Genomic DNA, 24,046 nt, shown 5'->3' with positions numbered 1-24,046 from the left:
CTGTAAACCGAACCTACAGTAGCCTAGTGATAGGGTAACTTTGGGGAGTTAAAACTTAGTACAACCATCTCCAAGTGTCTCTACATGCCTGCCAGTTGCCTCCAAGTTCTCCTCGTGTTGCCAAATTGCTATTAAAACAAAACTTCTGATTGAACAAAGAAAGGTGATTCCCTGGCTGCCGCTTCCTAGGTTGTAATCAAATTTGGTTGTGATGCCTGGCTAGACAGCACTTACAGGTTGAATAGCTTCTGTCTTGCACCCCGAACAAAGATATTGACAAAATAAGGAGACCGCCAACATACATGTAGGGCTACAATGTAGATACATGTAGCTCAGTTGATAGAGCTTCGGCAAGTTAATCCGGAGGTCATTGGTTCGAGTCCCACTCTAGTCAATTTTCTTTGTTCAACCCCAAATCATCAAAAAAATTACGTAGTCAGTCTCCCTTGTGGTTTAAAGCATTTTTTCCTGAGAAAGGAAAAGTTTAACAAATAGAGAAAGGGAAATCCTCGCTGAAACTGTCTTTATTCTCATCCGTTAACAGGCCTTGAGACTCGACCCTGTCATTGTTTGACCAAGGTGGTTCATTCTTCTGAAGCTGATCAGAGTTGTCAACCATCGGTTCTTCTCAGAGCCAACACTACTCAAAAGATATTTTCCCACCCTGATATTGTAGGCCTCGCCTAAGTGTTTTTTTTATACTGAGGAGAGTTTTATCGAATACAGTGTACAGCAATTTTTCGCCGATTTTGAATTCTTGGCTGTGGCAGGAGAGACTGCGAGTTGACCAGCATTCTTTTGTACTAGCGATTTTGCAAAGTTAAAATCCTGCGACTGATCAGATGATCGCTATTTAGCCCAACCCTTAAACCCATGGCTAGGCGACGCAGTACAGTCCAGGTACATATACCACCGAAGGTGGTATCTGCTGCCACCAAGAGTTCAAGATCGGTGAAGGATTGCTGGATACTTGCGGTGTAGATCCCCCTCTCAATGCATTTATCATTGGTGTTTGGTGTTCTTCCTTTTATAGCGGCCTGTTGCACTCCATTCTAGAAGACCAGCTGGCAAACTTCCTGGTCCTGCCAAACAGATTGCCGGTCAAGCTGATCGACGATGTGGACATCAGTAGCCTCAAGTATCCAATGCCACAGGTAAGACAGAAGCCATCTGGGTCATGGCCGATTGGTTTAAAGCATCACTCTTAAGCTGTAGTGGTCAAAGCCGGTCCATACTTCTTGTGAATGCGAAGCGAACTTTTGATGTCACATAGCTGTTTTCGCTGCGAATGTTTCGCAGAAGTTGAAGTCGGCATTTGGAGTGCTATGGTTTCCCAGGATACTCCCCTGTGAGCTGGGAAAGCTTAAAGGCATATTATTGGCCAAATGACCAGGGGACTCATGTAAATTGCATTTAGACCTTTATTGTGAAATGCGTAATATTAGAAATTGTGTTATTAATTTTACTATTATTGTATGTGAATGTTATTTTTGTCAGGGTGTTTTGCGAATTCATGTGATCGAAGCGAAGAATCTTGTTGCGGCAGATATCGGAATTCTCAAGAAAGGAAAGTCCGACCCGTATTGCATTGTGAGAGGTAAGTCTACAAATAGCTTGATGATCAACCAACCTCACTGAAATACTAGTAATAATTAGGTAACTTTGTATTGCGCAGAGTCTAGCACAGTAACTTGGGTAACTTTGAGGGGTGTGGCACAAAGGGGGTACACCGTTTTTTCGACAAGGGCACTTCTTTGGCCAAGTTTTTGTTTGCCCTTTTCTTGCAAGGCCCCGCCCTTTGTTTGGCCCCCGGTCCTGTCCACAGTCTGTAGAAAGGGTCAAGACTGGGGACTCAGAAAATCTATACTCAGAAACACCAGAACCTTGAGCCTAGTGAGCTTGACCGCTCGGCCTTGTTGATTAATCTGATGTTTTTGTATATTTACTGAAGATGGAATTTTAAGGTTTTGTCTTGACCTTTCAAGAGACCGGTTCTATTTTACTGATATTCAAGTATCTAAATATTTTTATCTCTCGTTGAAACGAACGCAATCTTCATTGGTTTCATTCTGGTTAATCACACAGTTGGCTCTCAGAAATTCAAGACAAAGGCCATAAAGAAGACGCTAAACCCAGTCTGGGAAAAAATCTTTGAGGTAAGTACACGTTGGCTTTTTTCTCCATTTGAAAAAAATAAATACAATTAGTCAATGTGATGCTGATCTGTCTAGCAAAGATACGACTTGCTCAATTGTGTGTTATTCAACTTGTTCCAGGCAATCGTGTACCAGTGCTACGGTCAGATGATGGACATTGACGTCTACGACAAAGATGACGGAATCGGGAAAGATGACTACCTTGGAACGTAAGATTAGTTTATGTTTTTTTTATGTTTTTTTTTCTTTTTTTTGGGGGGGGGGGTGGGCAGTTCCTAATGGACACTAAAGGAAAAAAATTACACAAGTTAAGTCTGGTTCATACATGTACTTCCTGTGAATGCGAATGTGAAGCGAATGTTGACGTCACAAAATTCGCAACGGATACTTGAAGCAGGGAAGCAGTGCGAATAGCGAATAGCGCTGTGAAAGGATAGTTGTGGCATCAAATTTGCATTCACCGGGCTTTAATTTGCTACAGGGACGCATCTCGGTGGTTATTGACATTGGATGCTTTTTGTTCTGTTGACAGAATCAACCTAAACCTTCACCATATCTACGAGGTCGGCCATCTCGATGTTGTAAGTATAAAATCAAGATCAATGACTCCGGCTCTGCTTATCATAATAATAATAATAACGAAGTCTTATATAGCGCACGTATCTACCAAACAAGGTACTCAAGGCGCCGAGTATATACAAACTTTCAGAAAGATAGTTATTGCAGTGATGAATTTAGAGACCCAATTAGTTACCATCACCTTATAATGGTTTACGAGGTGCTACGGCGCATACAGCAGCCACAGCCAGGAACACCGGGCGAACTCCTTCTCTTTTTGATAAGTGCACTGGGTTATTTTACATGCGTTACACAACACATGTGACCAACGGCTTTACGTCCCATCCAAACGATGAAGCAATGGTTGAGTGTCTTGCTTAAGGACACAAGTGTCACAACTTGGGATTCATGTAAACCAAATGAGCATTACTGTGGGTATAAATGGCTATAAGTTGACTTAATGGTGTCAAAACCAGAGCCGGTTTAGAAGTAGCTGTTAATAACATTGTACAACATGTGCCATGCCCAATATGCAGCAGAGGGTATCCCAAAGACACTGGGTACCTTCAGTAATTGTCAAAGACCAGTCTTCTCACTCGGTGTATCTCAACATATGCATTAAATAACCAACCTGTGAAAATTTGCGCTCAGTGATTTCAATTGGTTGTCGAAGTTGCAAGATAATAATGAAAGAAAAAAACACTCTTGTCACACAAAGTTGTGTGCTTTCAGATGATTAATTTCGAGATTTCAAATTTTAATTCTGAGGTCTTCAAATCAAATTTGGTGGAAAATTACTTCTTACTAAAAAACTACAATCTTCAGAGGGAGCCGTTTCTCACAATGTTTTATACTATCAACAGCGCTCCAGTACTCACTACCAAGTAAGGTTTTACATTGTTTATGCTAATAATTATTTTGAGTAATTACCAATAGTGTCCAAGTTAGTGGTGGCATTTTTATCGGTCTTGTTTTCGGTCTTGTTATCGGGGCCTGTTTGACCTGGCCTTAAAGCCATTGGACCCTTTCGGTGAACAGTATTGTCCAAGGCCCACACTTTGTGTACCACAACTTCTATATCAAATAACAAACCTGTGAAAATTTAAGCTCAATCGGTCAATCGGAGTCGGGGGAAACAACGGTAAAACCCACCCTTGTTTCCGCGCGTTTCGTCGTGTCATGACATGTGTTTCAAATAAATCCGTAATTCTCGTTAACGAGAATTTATATTGTTTTGCTAGTTTCTCAAAAAAGTAAAGCATTTCATGGAATAATATTTCAAGAGAAATCTTTCACCATGGCCTTCTGTAAACCCTGTAAGTTGTTTGTAAACTGTGAACTTTTTTATTTTTGTCTGAACCGAAAGGGTCCAATGGCTTTAAAAAACAAATAAATATTTCTTATCCCTGATCCAAATTTAACATCAATTTCTTTTGTTGAATGCAGTGGCTACCACTACAGGACATTAAACATGGTGACATCCATCTGGAGCTGACATGGCTGACGCTAACAGAATCAAGAAAAACCGTCTACGAGGTAACAGTAGACTTGTGTTCTAAGGGGGGGGGGGCAGATGGGGATCACACTGGTAGTTTTTTTAACTAGATAACAGGCTGCAACTGTCAAACTAAACTTTAAGCAGTCAGCTGTCAAGGAAGTCACTGTGGTCAAGTGAAATAGACTGTAGGACTCGCAATCACAAGGATGTGGGTTTGAATTCTCCATGCTAACTGCCGTTGATTTCACACAATGACTAGATTGTCGTCTGGTTACTGAATCACGATTTGTGCAAATAGTAATAATAGACGTTAAAGTAATGTTTTGTATGAGAGAGATTGGCTGTTGCCAGCTTGGCGTTTTTTGCCCTTTGTGAAAGTTTGCCGAGTTCCCTTGACGGGAAAATCCTCTGAAACAAAAATGCTACTGAATATTCATGAGTTAGCCTACCCATTGGCTGTTGATGATTTTTTGTTCATCAATAACTTTTCACTTTGATACCTAATGCTTATAAATATTCACGCATCTTATCCATGCTGCTGCTGAATATTCGTAAGTTCATCATTCCCCATTGGCCCGTTGGCTGTTGATGATTTTGTTCATCAATACTCATTCCCTATTGATTTGATACCTACTGCTTATAAATATTCATGCACCGTATCCATGCTGCTGTTGAATATTCATAAGTTCATCATTCCCCATTGGCCTGTTGGCTGTTGATGATTTTGTTCATCAATACCCAATCCCCATTGATACCTACTGCTTATAAATATTCACGCACCTTATCCATGCTGCTGCTGAATATTCATAAGTTCCTCATTCCCCATTGGCCTGTTGGCTGTTGATGATTTTCTTCATCAATACCCATTCCCATTGATACCTACTGCTTATAAATATTCACGCATCCTATCCATGCTGCTGCTGAATATTCATGAGTTCATCTCTCCCCAATGGCTGTTGATGATATTTTTCACCAATAATTATTCCCATTGATACCTACATAACTATGACTCTTATCCACGCTGCTGCTGAATATTCATAGATTGAGGAACAGGTTCAAAAGCAACTGAAAGAGGCGGAGATGGAAGAGGTAGGGACTTTAGTATGCATGTTGCCGTGACAACCATCTTGTTGACATCTCTCACCTGAATTCATCTTTCCTTTCAACGATCACCCGTTTGAATAAAAATGTCTTTGACGATTGCCGTGTTTGGCACAGCTATGAGGAAGAGATTTCCAAATGGTTTTTGATTCATTGTCTTCCCTGAGTCAGTCTTGAGATGATTTTCTCACCCGCCTGGACCTTCAAGACACTAGTTTTGTTTTGTCGCTATTATTTTTGTTGACAGAGTTCCTTCATAAGTTTTAGATTAATATCTTTGCATGATTTTGTGATGTCATCAAACTACATGAATCGTTTGCTGGGAAGAAAAGTATGGAGAAACAAGTCAAAACAGGCCACCAGGGGTGAAAATTTTCAAAAATATTTTTTCTTGGAAATTTAAATGCCAAAATATATTTTATTTTATATTGGGAACTTCCTTCCTGATTAGCATTGAAACAAAATGTGCTGATGTATTCTTGACTTTAAACCCCGGACTTTATTCTTTCACATTTCTTGATACTTCTACTTTCACAACTTTTGAACAAAAATTGGTATCAACATGGAGTTTGAACAGCAGTAATGCATACATTATTCTCTTTTAAAAATGAAAAATAAACTTGGTAGACAAACAACTCATTTTGCTTGATCTCATCACATCTGTGTTTAGAGTTTAGAGAGTAGAGTAGTCTTTTTCCTCTTGTAAATCTGTCTCTGTCACTGTACACCAAGAGAACTCTGTGCTGTTTTAAATATTAATCATTTTTCTGATGCAGTTCTGTGGTCATCATTGAGTAAGTTCGGGTGAGCGACTAGACTAGACCTGAAACTGTAACCTACACACATGTAGCTCTCGCATTGACCTAATTGCCGTGCTAAAGTGCATGGTCGATATAGTCAATCTCCCCTTGCTCTATGGTTTCTGGTTAGACTATTTGGTCAAGTGTAGTCGCCACCTGAATTTGCTCGTTTTGTTACATTTAGTCACATAAATGGCAGAGGGTGGAGGGGACAGGGTTTACTATTAGTCTTGGTGCAAGACCTTATCGTTTTGACCAACAAACTGCTCTGTTTTTATTTCTATTGATTTCCCGAGTAGTGTGGAAGGGGCTTTGGTTTTACTGTTTAATAAACCAATACATCTCTGTACAATTTTTACCACATTGCATGCCAAGACAGCGTTAAATTTGTTCTTTCATACAAGTATACAATAATTTCTTTTATTATAAAACTGCAAAGGATTCGGGGGGAAAAGGTCATCCAAAGTCATTGACTGCTCAAAATAACATTCATGGTATAATTTTTGGGGATCTTTGTGATATAAGCTATTAAAGACACATGGAAACCTTTGATAATTGTCAAAGACCAGTCTTCTCACTTGGGGGTGTGTCTCAACCATTTCACAAAACAACAAACCTGTGAGAATTTAAACTCATGGTCATGGAAGTGGCGAGATACCGAGTAAGTTTTTCTGCTATTAATTATTTTGAGTAATTACCAGTGCCTTTAAAGCTGTTTGGTTTAATCTGGAAAAAAAAATCTGCTCACACCTCCTCTTTTATTATATATGCAGAAAAACAACAAAATTTGAATGGTTTTTCTCAAACATATAATTCAAAGGTCTATGGGGTCCGTTACTCAAAGTTTGCCACTTTCGTTAATGTTCAGTTTCTTGTTTGATTCTTGTGACTTTCACAATCCTCTCGTTTTCTTTACTGTGCTCTACCATTTTTATACCTTTTATGTAATGACAACATTTTTATTAACCCATTGACATTTCAGTTTCACTCGTGAGAATTGTTTTGTGTAATGTTTTGAGGTTTTTCTAATGTGTTCTTCAATTGTACCATAGAGTAAGGATGGACTCATATGATTGTACTATGTGTCTTGCAAAGGGCTGGTGTCGTAGGGAAATCTGTACCCCAGAGATTTTATCCCCATCATGAGACATTAAAGGAACACGTTGCCTTGGATCGGACGAGTTGGTCTATTAAAAGCGTTTGAAACCGTTTGTTATGAAATGCATATGGTTAGAAAGATGTTTTAAAAGTAGAATATAATGATCCACACATGTATCACTCGAAACTGCACGGTTTTCCTTTTACGTCGCGAACTATCATGGTCGGCCATTTGTGGGAGTCAAAATTTTGACTCCCATAAATGGCCGATCGTGTTAGTCGACAGGGTAAAAAGAAAACCACGCAATTTCGAAGCATATTTGTGTAGATCATTGTATTCTACTTTTACAATATCTTTCTAACCATATACGTTTTACAACAAACGGTTACAGAACGATTTTCAAAGACCAACTCGACCGATCCAAGGCAACGTGTTCCTTTAACATGAGCTGAAGGAGGTTTATGGGGGACCGAATCTCCGGGGAATAAATCTCCTGCCACACTGGAAATTTTGCTTTCTGAAGACGAGCAGAGTATACTGTACGAAACGTCGAGACCACACCGGCTCTTTTCAGAGCCAACACTCCCTCAAAAAGAGATTTTTACCCGCAAGTTTTACTTGGTTGTATCCGCAAGTCTACTATTTTTACAGTTACTCTTAGGGATAGTTATAGTGCATCCTCCGGACCTCAGAGTATAATAAAGATTTGAAAGAAGAGGTCCCACTGTTTCCCTATCGAGAGATACATGTTACAGCAGGACAGGTTCTTTTCAGAACTTATAGTAGTATGTCTTGTAGATGGGATTTAAGACATTGCATGGTGAGGTACAATCTATCTTTATTTGATGTGCCATACAATGTATGTAGCACCACCACGTGTATACCTATTGCTGGGTAGAATACATGTTATCTTGAGGACTCGCTTGCTACGTATTCTACTGCCTGACTACTCCCAAGTAGATTTTTTCGGCATTCGTGGGACAGCTTTACTACCAAAAAGAGAGTAGATTTTTGGAATTTGATACTTCTCAGTTCTGAAAAGAGCTGTCCTGCTTATTAACTACATATACTACCTGGTTGGAGGGTAAGAAGTCTTGCAGTCACATCTCCTGTTTTCCAAATGTACTCTGAAGCAGTTGATAAAATGCAGGACAAGTTGTTTATCTTCACTTACCTTAGTCTCCTTGTCTTAAAGGCAGTGGACTACTTGGTAACGAGCAATGGAGAGAGGTTGATAGTATAAAACATTGTGAGAAACGGCACCTTCTGAATAAACATAGTTTTTCGAGAAAGAAGTATTTTTCCAAAAATTTGATTTCGAGACCTCAGAATTATATTTTTTACTTTTGTAGTTTCTCATTACCCAGATGGCAGTTCGATCTCAAACTTCTACAGATTTGTCAGTTTATGTAAATGGTGGATTTCATAAAGTGCTTACACCGCTAGCACCTGTTTTTTGTTTTAGCAAAAACTAATTCTTAAAGACACTGGACACTATTGGTAATTGTCAAAAACTACTCTTCTCACTTGGTGTATCTCAACAGTTGCATAAAATAACAAACCTGTGAAAATTTGAGCTCAATCGGTCGTCGAAGTTGCGAGATAATAATGAAAGAAAAACACCCTTGTTACACGAAGTTGTATGCGTTTAGATGGTTGATTTTGAGACCTCAAATTCTAAATCTGAGGTCTCGAAATCAAATTCATGAAAAATTACTTCTTTCTTGAAAACTACGTCACTTCAGAGGGAGCTGTTTCTCAATGTTTTATACCATCAACCTCTGCCCATTACTTGTCACCAAGTAAGGTTTTATGCTAATAAATATTTTGAGTAATTACCAATAGTGTCCACTGCCTTTAATAATACAGCTTTTTCTATCTTTGAAAGTAACTCCTGTTTCTTCTCTCGTTGTTGCTGTAGCGCATGGACTTGAACGACAATGAAGAAGAGGAAGCTGAAGGTAGCGATGAAGAGGATGATTCCACTTTCTCTTCTGCCCTCTTGATCGTCAAGCTGGACTCCGCTAAAGAGCTTCCGGTAAGCTCCATTGCTTTTAATCAGCCCTAACGATCAATATAAACCATTTAATAGATGTTATTTTTGCATCATGGATAAAGAATAAAGCTTGTTTTTTTACCCTTACACCAATCCTGAGTTTGTAAAACACAGGCTCTTCAGTCTGTGGGATTCAAACTCACAATTTTTGCATTGCTAGAGCAGATGTCTTACCACCAGCAATGAGCTAGCCCGGTGGCTATAGAAGCATTTTGATATGCATCAAGGAAAACCATCACACAACATGTGCAGTGAACAGTGTAGATTTAATTTGCCATCCATTCCCTTATGGGTTTTTCTGTAAAGCAATTTTATTTTGTGTTGTTTTTCTACAGGTCTCAACACGATCGTCCGCATTGCCACATCCCTATGTCAATGTGTCAGTCGAGAGAGACAGTAAGACAAGTCAGGTTGGTTTGAAACAGAAAAAAAGCAAAATGTTTTGTGGTGGCTTGAATCATTCTTCCAAACCTAAAGTTTGTGGCATCGTCCATCAAATGTTCTAGCTCAGTTACCATGTTCAAAAGGTCACTGAAAACATTTTTTTTTTAATCAGTAATTCTGGCCCGGTTTGGCCTGCGTGTTCTCTTCATAGAGAGACCAGCTTTTACCGGACTTTCTTCGGCTCTATGCTTGGCCTCTGGTCGTATTTTCTTTCTTGGTTTCTGATTTCATTCCCATTTTTTTTCTTTTTCTTGTCATTCTCACAGCGCTTTGCAATTTTAGGAAAAGGCGTTTTATAAATGGTGTTATTATAATCATTGTTATGTGATGCCATCAAGCTAAGTTAGTTGTTTGGGTGAGTGCGTGAGTAGATAGGCCGTGTCCGAAACGGCGACTTCGGCTACAGCTACGGCTAGATCGCGCGCGTCTGCCTATTCTTCCACACTGATAGACGCGCTGATCTAGACGTAGCTGTAGCTGAAGTCGTCGTTTCGGACACGGCCATATACACATTCAAACTGGGGACCTACATGTACATACATACACGTCTAACAAAACAGGACAACAGAGTCCATGGGTCGGAAAAGGCCCACAGTTAGAAAATGTGTCCAAAACCGATGGGAGTTGTTGCAAAAAAGTTAGAGTATTATTAAAGGAGGGATAATAGGAGGTCGACAGTTGCAGGGGTATACAAGCTTGTGTAATTGTGTGTTATTTGAGTGCTTTTTCTACTCTTCCCATTTGTGCTTGTCCCCTGCACCCCGCACCTACATGTACATGCAGTATGGCCACTGAGCATTCACAGTCAGCGCACGTACATGTACACTTATGAAACAATCTACCTCTCCACATCCGACAGGCCTCATCTATTCAATCTTTCGAAATCTTGTTAAAAACTCTTTTGCTTTTATGCTAAGCAAAGTTATAATTATTTTATGTGTTTATTAACAAAAAAAAGTAAAGCGCTTTGTAACTTTTTTAAAAGGCGCTTGATAAATAATATTCATTATGTTTTCTATTATTAATATGTGCTTTCCCTGCAGGTTCAAAATGCGACGGTTTCGCCGGTGTGGGAAGAGGTGTTCAACTTCTTGGTCCAATCTCCGAGCTATCAAAATCTCAAAGTGGAGGTACGTAACACCCTTTTTAGACAGGCGCCGAACCAAATAGATTAAGAGCGACTCTAGGTTGACCCAAATATGTGACCCGCTACGTGAAAATGGGTCAGATGTTGACAATTTCAAGGATTGAGTTATATGCATGGCTGGAAAGAACACACCAACAGCAGTAATTTGGTATATGTCTTAGATTTGGGGTGTATCACGTTGCTGAGTTACTTCCGTTTGAAATTAGCCAATACATCATTTTTTTCTGAAAAACGAATTACAAGTAAAGTGATGTTTTAAACTACCATTGTGTGCAAAAGGATACAAATTAGACATAAGTATGAGCACAAAATTGTTGTATTCATAGCTTTATTGCCAATTTTAATTTCGTCTCAAAATTTGTTATGACCAATTATAGCTCTGCCCTGGGGCCAATTTCATAGAGCTGCTTAAGCAAAAAATTTGCTTAAGCACGAAAATAGCTCGCTTATTTTTCACCTGTTACTGGCAAAAATTTCATGCCATATACATTGCTTGTGACTGGTATTTAGCTATTGTTTACTTAGCATAACAATTGAGTGGAGTCTTGGCTGGTAATCTGATTTTACGAAGCAAGGATTTTTTTGCTTAAGCGAAATTTTGTGCTTAAGCAGCTCTATGAAATTGGGCCATGGTCTTTGTTTTTAATAAACCATTTCAAATCAAATTGCTTGATTTCAGGTAATTGACAAGAAGAAAGACAAGTGCATTGGAATGCTCTCTCTACCAATCAAACAGATTCTGTCAGCTCCTAGCATGGTGTTAGAGCAACCCTTCAAACTGGATGGGTCTGGACCCCAGAGCTTCATCACCTTGAGAATGTGCATGAGGGTGAGTAACAGGTCATCTTTGGGGGGGGGGGAGGGGGGTCAAAATCATTGATATCCAAGACTGGACTTTTCCACATATACAAGGGGGGTATCGGGTCCCAGAGGGGCTAAACATATATGCTTCATTCATGCTCTTGTGCACACAATTTTCTAACAAACCTACCCAGAGGAACAGCAAATCTGTGTAAGGATAACCCAGATTAACATTCTTTTATCCCCCAGGTGCAAACTTAACATCTATTAAATTGTTGGGTCACCCGCTGCTAAAATATACATGTACATGATGTATGTAGGATTAGAATTGCCTCTAGCTACTGTATGTACATGTACCTACCAATCTCGGTCGTCTAGTTTGTGAGACATCTGCTCTCGAATTGCAAAGGTGGTGGGTTCGAATCCCACCTGAGTACATGTAATATGCCTGTGATTTTGTTCAAACAACTCAGGAAAGTACTGAGTGCACTTTGTGCACTTGATGGCTTTTTGTCCAAGCCATTTATCTTGTGACTCATTGGGCCAACAGTGTTTGTGTGTTTTTATTTTGTAATGTTATTGCTTATGACTGACTTTACAAATATTGTGTTTATTTGCTTGGTTTGTTGTTGTTAAAGTCTGCACATTTCCTCTTTAATGTGCTCTTAATTACATGTACATCCCCTTGTTTTTTTGTTGCTGTCTTTTCACTGGATATATGTACATGTATTGTTTTGATTACATTGTCTCTGCTTCTCTGTGCCTTGAACATCTCTTAAAGGGATGCTGCAGTGAATTAAAATAAAACAGTTAATTTTGCTGTCATTTATTTCTGGTATAAGTATTGAACCTCAATAAAATGTGTTTTGTTTTTTCCTTGACATATCTCACTTGCGTAATTAGCAAATAAGTCATGCCCCCCCTTTTGTGGATGGTTACCGCCCGCCTACCATCGACGTCATGTCGGGAATTCAAACATATCGTCGGCAAAAAGAGTCTGGTCCCTAACTACACGCGCCTAGGTACCAGGCCACACAGTGCACAGGTCTCTATATGCACACAGCCAGGGGGCCCGACGGCTCGGGTTCCCGACATGACGTCACGTTTATGCCCCTTTTAGGGGTGGGGTGGGTTCCCTTAATCTCTTGAAAACCATTTTCAAAATACTTGCGCATTTAATAAAAAATATAACAAAATATTTCAGGTTTAAAAAGTCATGTTTAATCGTTTAAATAAAAAAAAAAAACCACTGCAGCCACCCTTTAAGATTGTATTGGCACATTGAAAATGCATAATATTATTATACTTTGATTAGGCCCATCTAAGTATCGTGTAGTGTACATGTACATTGTAAGCTTTCCTTAATTTCTCTATTTTTTCTAACACCTCAGAATATGTTTGGTCATAGATACATGTAAATGGCACCTTGCATAATTTTGTATTTAATGATTAGTCTTAGATAGATAGCGCTTTACAAGTTTTTAATTTAATTGTTATTATTATTATTGACCCTTTCAACTATTTAAAGCTGTTTGTTGTTTTATCTCTGGATACCACAACATTTATTTAGAACAATAACGTTCATATCCCTCCTACATTGACCCCCTAGCAGTGTTTATTAAAGGAACTGGACACGTTTGTTAACTATTCAAAATATTAGATATCAATATAAACCACAAGGGAAACTGACTGAGTAAATTTGTAAATGATTTTTGGGGTTGAACAAAGAATTGACTAGAGTGGGATTCGAACCAACGACCTCCGGATTAACGTGCCGGCGCTCTACCAACTGAGCTATCTAGCCCTATATTGGCGGTGTCCCTATTTTGTCAATATCTTTGTTCGGGGGGTGCCAGTCAGAAGCCATACAACCGTTAACTGCTGTATAGCCAGGGATCACACCCAAATTACGATACAACCTGGGAAGCGGCAGCTAGGGGATCACCTTAAGGGGATGCGACTTTTTTGTTTCAGATATCAATATAAACCACAAGGGAAACTGACTGAGTAAATTTGTAAATGATTTTTGGGGTTGAACAAAAAATTGACTAGAGTGGGATTCGAACCAACGACCTCCGGATTAACGTGCCGGCGCTCTACCAACTGAGCTATCTAGCCCTATATTGGCGGCGTCCCTATTTTGTCAATATCTTTGTTCGGGGGGTGCCAGTCAGAAGCCATACAACCGTTAACTGTCGTGTAGCCAGGGATCACACCCAAATTCTGATTCAACCTGGGAAGCGGCAGCTAGGGGATCACCTTAAGGGGGTGTATCCCAGGTTGTATCGTAATTTGGGTGTGATCCCTGGCTACACGGCAGTTAACGGTTGTATGGCTTCTGACTGGCACCCCCCGAACAAAAATATTGACAAAATAGGGACACCGCCAATATAGGGCTAGATAGCTCAGTTGGTAGAGCGCCGGCACGTTAATCCGGAGGTCGTTGTTTCGAATCCCACTCTAGTCAATTCTTTGTTCAACCCCCAAAATCATATTCAAAATATTATTAGCATAACACATTAGCAGGATTTGAAACTTGGCATGGTGGAGATGAGATATAGAAGAGTTTGCGGTAACACCTTGTAATAATCTCTAAATGAGTTGGGGTGGTTCCGAAAAGAGAGGCCATCGAGATCCACAAGCATGACACCGTACCCCAAGACATCGGCTTCCACATCAGCGACATCTGGCTCCCCCTCCTCCTGACCAATGGATCTTCTATATCCACAGTCACCCCCTAGGCCCCCCCAACCTTCAGACTGCTTTGGGTCATCTATACCCTCAGTCACCTTGGCCCCACACCCTCACTATCCCCTGTGCTTGTTTCTACTGACACGGTTCAGTGAGCACACAACCCCCACACACTACCCAAGGCTCCACAGCATGTTTCACCATGCATCATGGAGTTCAACTTCCCGCCTTCGTGCATCACCAAGCTAATCCGCCGCCCAGTACTTAAGCAGCATGCTGATCGAAACGTCAAGTTAAACCAACGGTTTTTTTCGGAACCACCCCAAATCATTTAGAGATTATGACATGGTGTTACCGCAAACTCTTCTATATCATAACACATTACTTGGTAATAAGCAACAAAGAGCTGTTGATAGTATAAACAGTTTTTTTGAAACGGCTCCCTCTGAAGCAACATAGTTTTTATGAAAGAGGAAATTTCTCGCCTAAATATTTGAAGTTGAGAAAGACTGTTTTTCATTTATTTATTTTTTCTTGCAACTATGACGACCAATTGAGCCCAAATTTAACAGATTTGTTATTTTACTCATATGAGGGATACACCCAGTGAGAATACTGGTCTTTGACAATTACCAAAAGTGTCTAGTGTCTTTAATTGTTGACAACACTTATTTTGGACACTTTTACTTTCCTAGCTGTTTATCATCATCGCGCGAGTTCTCGAACATCATCTAACCGAGTGAATATAAAAGAAAGATTTGGCCACCTGTTTTGCCTTTTATTTATTATTTATGTTTATTTTTTTGAGAGGATTTTATTTTAGCACATTGCATGAAGAATAAGAGAGAGAGAGTAAGATTTAATCTATTAAATTTCATTTTTTAATTTAAATCAATGTATTTACTGATCAGAGGAATCTTATAATATATTTAAACTTTCTCACACACAGGGATTGGAACGTAAGAAGGCCCTAAAAGTAAAAAATCCTAGAGCTATGTTGGTAAGTTAAAAAAATTTCACTTTGACATTCTAAACGGCAAGATTTTGAGAGATTTGAAGGCAATGTTCCCCTTTTAAAATCCGCCTTTAACTCTTTTTGCACAGATGTCTGAAATAAGCATGGATGTTGAGGAGGAATCTGGTCTCTCTGACACATTGGACGTCAAACCTCAGAGACAGTCGTCTGTCTTCAGAGAGACATCAGTCGACGACACCCAGTCGCCCAAGCGCAGCCCCCGTAAGGAGCGATTGTCGACGGTGCCCAACCAGTCAGACAGTGCTTCGTTGTCGGAGAGCATCGGAGACGCCCAGCCAGTCAGCGAGAGCGAGCTGCGCAGGCGACTGGTTCAACACTCAAAGTAAGTCGAGAAAAGTTGAAGGCATAAGGAAGAAGATGATCAAATTGTTGAGTTGTGGTTCACAGCGTGTTCTATTTCAGAACCACCACTACTCAAAAAGAGATTTACACATGGTGCTAGCGCAAACCTCACTTGATTATACTCCCACCATGCAAAGTATTAAATCCTACTTAAAGCCATTATACACTTTCGGAACAGAAAAAAAACATAAAAGTTCACAGATTTACAAATAACTTACAGGGTTTACAGAAGGTAGTGGTGAAAGACTTCCCTTGAAATATTATTCCATGAAGTGCTTTACTTTTTGAGAAAACATTACAATAATTATCAATTCTCGATATCGAGAATGACGGATTTATTTTAAACACATGTCATGACACGGCGAAACGTGCAGAAACAAGGGTGGGTTTTCCCTTTATTTTCTCCCGACTCTGCTGACCGATTGAGCCTAAATTTTCACGGGTTTGTTATTCTATACATAAGTTGTGATACACGAAGTGTGGGCCTTTGGACAATGTTTACCGAAAGTGTCCAATGGCTTTAAGGCAAGGGTTGCTGTGTTTGAAAACTTTCCCCTGTTTATACTGAACACCAATTCCACTTTCAGACTCAAAGAAAACACTGCACTGCGCTATGCAGCTTTGGGCATACTACTTTTTTCTTGTATTTTGTTATTCATATGCGAAAAACATACATTACACTGAGTAACTCGGAACACTCCCTTATCGGCGTTTTTGTAAAACTCACAGTTGAGATTAAAGAGGAGAATTTCCAATAAGTTTTACAACTTTTATTTTATTTATTTTTCTGAAAGAGAGAGTGAAGAGGCTCCACTGGGAAAGCTTCAAGTAACCCTGAGATACAGTGTGCCAAAGAGTCGACTTATTGTCGTCATCCACAAGGGAGAGTAAGTAACCTCATACTTCATACATGTACTTCACTAGTACTATTGGCTGCTTCAAGCCCCGTTCATACTTCACTTGAATTAGTCCTGGCGCAGTTACCATAATCTCTGGCTTATAAGCAGCAGCTTATGCGTTGATTTTGGCCCAAGAGAAACTGCGGCTTACATGCTATTACTTAAATATTAATACATTTTCATGGTAAAAAATGTGCTTTGTACCATGGAGGAACCTCCATGTTCCTCCTATCAGAATGTTTGAGCATAAAACCAGACTTTCTGCTTATTCTCACTGTTGATTGTCTGAGATGTAGAACAAGGAGCCATTCCAACAGCTTTACACCACATGCTGCATCTCTTTAGACCTCCTTGCCTAGTGCATGTTTCCCTCTATTCTGCAATGTGGACTGTTTTCAGATCTTGATAGGTCAGAAGGACGTTTACCTTGACTTTTTATACATGTACTTTGTCTTTCTACAGAGGTATACGACGACAAGAGTCACACGAGGCTCCAGATACCTATGTGAGGTTGTACCTCCTTCCAGACAAGTCCAGGTCCAGTAAACGCAAGACCAAGGAGATTAAGGACACTCATGCACCTGTCTATGATGAAACGTGAGTAGAGAAACCACTTGTTGACTTCTGTCTGTTGACCTTTTATTAAGGGAATCAATGTGTGGTGAATCGGTTTTCAACTAGTGGTTTAAACCCAACGAGGCCTGGTTCTTGATAATTTTACCGAGACAAAGGTTTAAACCACTAGTTGAAAACCGACTCAACACACTTTGATTCCCAATCATAAATACCTTTTCTGTCAAAAAACATCAACACTTATGGTCAAAAAGTAAAATAAATGCAAAATTTATAATTTTTCAATGATTTCTTTCAACACAACACCCCTCCAGCTATGAAATGGTAAGGCCCAGTCAAGGCCCGCGGGTAAACAACTCCTTATAAGGGAATGTTGTGCGCGTCGCGCGCATCGCATGATGTGGCACAACTGTCTCGGCCGTTGCTCTCAACCAATAGGAATGAAGCAACTGTCTTATATGCACAGGTGCAAACTCGCGTGTCACGCCCATGTTTCAACACTTTTTACTGGTCATAAACAAAGGTTTATACACACCCACGTGACGCGCTCTCCACCAATAGGAATAGAGAAACTGTCTGAGGTATTTATGAATAATTCATCGTTGGTTTAACATTTCTTTTTTTCCCATTTTCAAAGTACATTATCAACAGCCATATATCTAAAGGGTTTGCATTGTTGGAAATTGTTTGGATAATTTACAACATTTGTTGACGTTGGCAAACTTTTTGAGTTGGCAAATAAACATTGAGTAGAGTGGAATTTGAACCAGGGCCTATGGTTTGAATGTGCTGGTGCTCCACTAACTGAGCTATCTAACTAGCAATTATGTCGGCTGCTACTTCCCATGTTGTATCGTAAACTTGGTGTGATCCTTGGCTGTACTGCAGCTAACGGTTGCATGGCTTCTGACTGGCACCAAGGAACAAAGGTATTGACAAAATAAAGAGAACGGAGGAGTGCTGCTACGTAAAACCGGAGGTCATTGGTTCAAACCTCACTCTATTAGATATTTTGTTAAACACTGTATTCAAAGTAATATATATGATTTTAAAGGAACACGTTGCCTTGGATCGGTCGAGTTGGTCTTTGAAAGGCGTTTGTTATAAAATGCATATGATTAGAATTATTTTAAAAGTAGAATATAATTATCCACACAGTATCACTCGAAATTGCGTGGTTTTCCTTTTACTTCGTCGACTAACACTGTCGGCCATTTATGGGAGTCAAATTTGTGACTCCCATAAATGGCCGACCGTGTTAGATCGCAAAGTAAAAGGAAAACCATGCAATTTCGCGGCATATTTGTGTTGATCATTGTATTCTACTTTTAAAACATCTTTCTAACCATATGCATTTTATAACAAACGGGTTACAAACGCTTTTCAAAGAACAACTCGACCGATCCAAGGCAACGTGTTCCTTTAATGTAATTCCAAGATTAAAGCAAAATTATTTAGTTTTTGACTTTTTATTTGGTGATGTTTTTTTTTTTTTAATAAACAAAAATTGAACTGAATTTAATTGAATAACATGTACCTTCCACAGTGTTGAATATATGATAGCAGCCAATGAAGTCAATACTCGCACTCTGAAGCTTATGGTCAAAGACAGCTCTCGCTTCATCTCTCTATCGGATCCTGTGATTGGTCAGGTGGGTATCATTGAGGGGAAAACGAGCCAATTGGCACTGTCGTCTTATATGTGTTGACTTCTGCAATGTGTTTCTTTTATAAATAATAATAATAATACACGGTTTTTATATAGCGCTTTATCACGGGGTGTCTCAAAGCGCTTCCGACATTATTACCCCTGGTCACTGGGCCTTAAATCATTCCTTAAACCATCTCAGCTCCCTGGGGAGTATACAGCCTGTGCGACAATTATATGCGCTACATGGCTACATGGGTTTATTGTAATTTTATATTCTGTCACAAGGTTAGGAATGTTTTACTTTTATTTGGTTTGACTGTAATGATAAGTATTTTGTCTTTTTGTCCAATGTTGAATAATCTCCTAAATTAATATCTTTGTGTTTACTACGCAGGCTGATATCAAGCTTTTGGACTATGATCTCAGCAAAGCTACAACGGGATGGTGAGTGCCAATATAACTGCTCTCTGTTAGTTGATTATCATTAAAGACACTGGACACTATTGGTAATTGTCAAAGACAAGTCTTCTCACTTGGTGTATCTCAACATACCTGTGAAAATTTGAGCTCAATCGGTCGTCGAAGTTGCGAGATAATAATGAAAGAAAAAACACCCTTGTCACACAAAGTTGTGTGCTTTCAGATGCTTGATTTCGAGACCTCAAATTCCAAATCTGAGGTCTTGAAATCAAATTTGTTGAAAATTTGTTTTTTCTTCAGAGGGAGCAGCTGTTTCTCACAATGTTTTATACTATCAACAGCTCTCCATTGCTCGTTACCAAGTAAGGTTTTATGCTGATAATTATTTTGAGTAATTACCAATAGTGTCCACTGCCTTTAAGAGAGATGTGGCATTTTATGGTTGAGGGTGTTATAGACCTACGAACTCAAACTATGGTGTTGCTGATCAGCAGAGTGTTATTATGAAAATGTCCTTTATCCTGTGGATGGGACATAAGGATTGTGGCAGTGCATGCAAAAGAAAGTAGAAAACTTCATAATTGAAGAGAGGGGGTTAAACTTTGCGTTTCTGGTGTAGCAAGCAAACTGGTTTCCTCACGATACAAAGTACCTTAAACAGCGGCTACAGCATAATCTCAACATGTTAACTCTTACCCTTTTTTGGCCAAACAGACATCGTAGATACCGATCTATAACTTTTGTACGCTTAAAATTTGCATTTGGTAATAAATAAATCAAGTCAAAAATGCACCTCTCCACGCGGCTTTTTCAGGCAGGAGTAAAAAACTGCTTATCTGTTATAATGACCCCTTGACGTCAGTGGCGATTTCCCCCAATTGGGTTTGAACACAGTTCTCCAGCTTTGTCAAACTGAGGGTGCTTTTTTCCACATCAAAAAGCCGCCAATGACATCACGGTTCCTTTGTCGCGTGGGTTGTTTGACCTCACGTTTTTCAGAATTTTGGCTTGGAGTGTTTCTGGAAAAAAAGATTTTTACCATGTTTAAACGTGAGGTACGAGACTCGTTATATGTTTTTTTTCTGTTCCCTTGGACTGCACATATTACAAAAATGTAACAACTATATTTATCTGAGCATTCTGTAGCCGCTGTTTAATAGCAAAGGGCTGCCAACATTGTGACTGCTGTGCAGTGAATACCATGGAATGTCTGCCACAAACAATATCAGGAGCAATCTCCATTGTATACGTAAAACATAAAAAGCCTCAACTTCTCTCTATTTATCCGTACAGGTTTATTCTGAAACCAAGCGACGCAGATTCCTCTAAGTGACCTCCAAGAGGTTGTGACCCCATCGCCCATATAAGGACATCTTAGGCAAAATTTATTTCGGCTTCCAAATGAACCATTATAGATGGAGACACTACGATGGGGATCAGTTAAACCCACCTCTAAAAAGGACCCGCCGTTTTCTTTTGGTTGAAGGAATTTCTCCTTGAGATTTGTTACCCTACCCATGAAAGACTTTTCTCACTTGGTAATGTCCTGGAAATTTCCGGTGAAATTGGTTGGCTGTTACCATTCTTTAATTGCCAACAATGTTCAATTTCCCTTTTTTTTGTCAGGAAATACTGAGAACCTTAAAAAGGGTTTTCCTTTTTATTTGAACACATTTTTAAATTTTCCAGCGTGCCCATATTATGGTATGTTTTGGTGCTTTAATGTCTATATGGTGTGTGCATGAACAATGTTATGAATTGTGTGTTCCTGCCTTAGTTATAAACATGAGAGGCTCCCCTCATGCCCTACACCTTGAACAGAACTGAATCATTAAGTCCACTGAGTCATCACTGAGGCTGCCCTTGGCAACACCCTTAGCCAGAGTCACAGCTGTAGCCACCAAGTTGGACACTGCCACTGTGTTCTTCTTCATTTGCTGTTTAAGCAGCTATATGTTTGCCGGTTTTAGTAGCTCATAAGAATTTGATGGTTTTTCTGTTTGCGATTTGATGTGATAAGTGACTAATTAATTAACATTTATGGGAAAAATAATGCAAATTTGTGTATGAAATAATCGTATTTGTATTCATGATCCAAACGAAATTTAATTTCATGTGTTAATATTTATATATTTTTGGTTGAGGTATTATTGTTAAATTAAGCAAATTTTGGTCTACTCAATAGTTGTTTGACTTCAAAAGATATTGATAAACATCAAGTTGTACAAACAAGTGTCATATAAAAGTTAATGTGTATCTTTCATTCAGTGCTGGCTAACCAAAGTGAGGCTTGGGGAAAACTAGTCTGGTGCTTTGACATGTTAGTGCTTGTGTACAGGTATCCGGCTGAGAATTCAGCAACTAGACATTAAAAAGCAATTCTATCAATCATGAGGAAATGTATCAATTTTTAACTCTGTAATATTAAGATAAAACCTGCTTCCCTTCACTGGATTGCCAATACTGTCGTTGCGCATCAATTGATGGTACATTGCCAGGGATTTATAATTTACTGCTCGACTTAATACTTAGACTTTATTCATAAAACATCAATAGAAGGTACAACATTATTGATATTTCCACAGTGCTTCCACCGACTTGCTATTGTCTATGCATCAATTGAAGGTACATTGCTATGGACTTGTATTTTACTGCTTTTCTACATATATGAACATTTCTGCAGTAATTCGACTAACTTGCCAATACTGTCTATGCATCAATATAAGGTACACTATTTAGGGTACTATTTAGAAACAGCTAGACCCCTTTAGTATCATGAGGATACATCCCTTTTATTTTAGTATTACGGTTCGAAGATTTTAATATTATAAATGGATTACAGGGAAGTTTGTGCTATTTTTTCACGTTGTGCTGTGTTTGTTTTGATACTAACGCCTTGTGCACTTGCATGTATATTTTTCATATATATCGTGGAAATTTGATGTGGTGTGTAACTATTTTAAAAAGGTGTATATATTTTCTATTATATTTGTTCTTTGAAAGGTTTACTGACAATTAAAAACTTATTTATGTAAGTTAGACAGGGTAATTCAAGTTTCTATTCTGTAAAGGAACAGTAAAGATGTACAATTTGGTGTCTCATAAACAGGCAACTGTTGTCAATATCAGAATAACTGTTTTTGACTTTCTTAAAGAGAAGATCACTGACTAGTCAGTGCTCGGGATCATAAAAACTCAAGGGCGCCATTAGACTGAATTAAGTCCCCTACCCAACGATCATTTAATTAAATTGAGTTGACATGTTGTTTCATTTTATATAGGATTTGAGGCATTGCATGGTGAGGTATGAATGTATATTTGGTTTGCGGTAACACCATGTGTGTATCTACTTGCCAGGTAGAGTTGTTCTTAGAGAACTGTCTTGCTTTACTTTTGTAACCAGGTTTGTTCACCTTTGTAATCTTCATTTCGCCTTTTTAACGTACTTCGACATACTTTTAAAGATAATTGGTGCTTGTATCATTGTGGGTTTGAAACTTAACATGGTGGTGCTACACTCTGGTGTGAAATGAAAACGACAGGCTGTTGTATATTATTAAGGTCAGGGAATATTTATTTGTCAAATTGAGATTCAAATACACTCTCAAAAACTATTTGGTGGGTCATAAATGACGCGGATACCACGGGGCCTGACGCAGTTTGGGTCAGCTTGACCCATCTGTGTGTCAGTATGACCAATTTGGAGTCAGCTTGACCCGTTTCTGGGTCAATATGACCCATCTGAAGTCAGCTTCACTAATTTCTGTGTCAGTGTGACCAAATTTGGACTCAGCTTGACCCATTTCTGTGTCAGGCTGACTCTGAAACTAGTTTCGAAAGGTTAGGGTATTTGGCTTGGATTCTGCGTCAGTTTGTTGACTTGTCTGGGTCAAACTGACCCAGAAATGAGTCGGTCCTCCTGGGACCCCAAACCGGGTCAATTTTGACCGGGAAGTTTCAGAATATGGGTCATTTTTCTGAGTCACACTGACCCATAAATGAGTGAGGCCCCATGGGACCGCAAACCGGGTCAATTCTAATCGGGAGTAGCAATTGTAGCAATTATGTGAATAACTAAATTGTTTACTTTAATCGGCGTTTATAATCCTTATTTGAGTGAATAAAATGGGAGGTATCGTTTAATTCTAATTCCAAACTGAATGATTTGGGAAGGATTTTTTTTGTAAGGATTTTTGTAATTGGTACAAGTCTTCTCGGGAAGCAGGGTTTTGAAATTGTTTACTGTAAACAATGTGTAAATTATGTGTAAGTGTAAATTGCACTGTTTAACCCTTGATCAACACATCGGTGAATGGCGTGACCTATCGGTCATTACTTTGATTTTATTAAAGGCAGTGGACACTACTGGTAATTACTCAAAATAATTGTTAGCATAAAAACTTACTTGGTATAACGAGCAATGGAGAGCTGTTGAATTGTATAAAACATTGTGAGCAGTGGCTCCCTCTGAAGTAACGTAGTTTCGAGAAAGAAGTAATTTTCACTAAAATATTTGAACTTGATTTTTAGACTTTAGAATTGGATTTTGAGGTCCCGAAATCAAGCATCTAAAAGACAGTTCACTTTTCCTTCCATTATTAACTCACAACTTTGACGACCAATAGAGTTCTAGTTTTTACAGGTTTGTAATTTAGTGCATGTTATGTTGAAATACACCAAGTGTCAAGACTGGTCTTTCACAATTACCAATAGTGTCTGGTGTCTTTAAACAACGGGTTTAGATCTGCACAAATCTATTTTCTGTACGAAAGAC

The 24,046-nt window shown here is 39.1% G+C and overlaps 1 protein-coding gene across 2 annotated transcripts in view; it reads left to right on the top strand.

The window, feature by feature from the left end:
- LOC139937017 (extended synaptotagmin-2-like) overlaps window positions 1-23,976 on the top strand; it is a 43,469-nt gene extending 19,493 nt beyond the window's left edge. Inside the window, exons 9-26 of one of the 2 annotated variants that reach the window (XM_071931955.1) lie at window positions 1,034-1,154; window positions 1,498-1,597; window positions 2,086-2,156; window positions 2,277-2,365; window positions 2,689-2,737; window positions 4,161-4,250; window positions 5,254-5,301; window positions 9,134-9,250; window positions 9,604-9,678; window positions 10,756-10,842; window positions 11,539-11,688; window positions 15,301-15,351; window positions 15,456-15,709; window positions 16,524-16,616; window positions 17,091-17,225; window positions 18,748-18,853; window positions 19,247-19,296; window positions 20,566-23,976. In XM_071931955.1, coding sequence (XP_071788056.1) covers window positions 1,034-1,154; window positions 1,498-1,597; window positions 2,086-2,156; window positions 2,277-2,365; window positions 2,689-2,737; window positions 4,161-4,250; window positions 5,254-5,301; window positions 9,134-9,250; window positions 9,604-9,678; window positions 10,756-10,842; window positions 11,539-11,688; window positions 15,301-15,351; window positions 15,456-15,709; window positions 16,524-16,616; window positions 17,091-17,225; window positions 18,748-18,853; window positions 19,247-19,296; window positions 20,566-20,605 — 1,726 coding nt within the window. In that variant the 3' untranslated portion in view covers window positions 20,606-23,976. The remainder of the gene's footprint in view (window positions 1-1,033; window positions 1,155-1,497; window positions 1,598-2,085; window positions 2,157-2,276; window positions 2,366-2,688; window positions 2,738-4,160; window positions 4,251-5,253; window positions 5,302-9,133; window positions 9,251-9,603; window positions 9,679-10,755; window positions 10,843-11,538; window positions 11,689-15,300; window positions 15,352-15,455; window positions 15,710-16,523; window positions 16,617-17,090; window positions 17,226-18,747; window positions 18,854-19,246; window positions 19,297-20,565) is intronic. The other variant, XM_071931956.1, reaches the window with a different exon arrangement.
- Window positions 23,977-24,046: the final 70 nt, after the last annotated feature.

The sequence above is a fragment of the Asterias amurensis genome, chromosome 5 (assembly GCF_032118995.1).
Source record: "Asterias amurensis chromosome 5, ASM3211899v1".
Classification (NCBI taxonomy): domain Eukaryota; kingdom Metazoa; phylum Echinodermata; class Asteroidea; order Forcipulatida; family Asteriidae; genus Asterias; species Asterias amurensis.
Note: the sequence above shows the minus strand (reverse complement) of the source record. Positions and strands in the feature narration are given on the sequence as shown.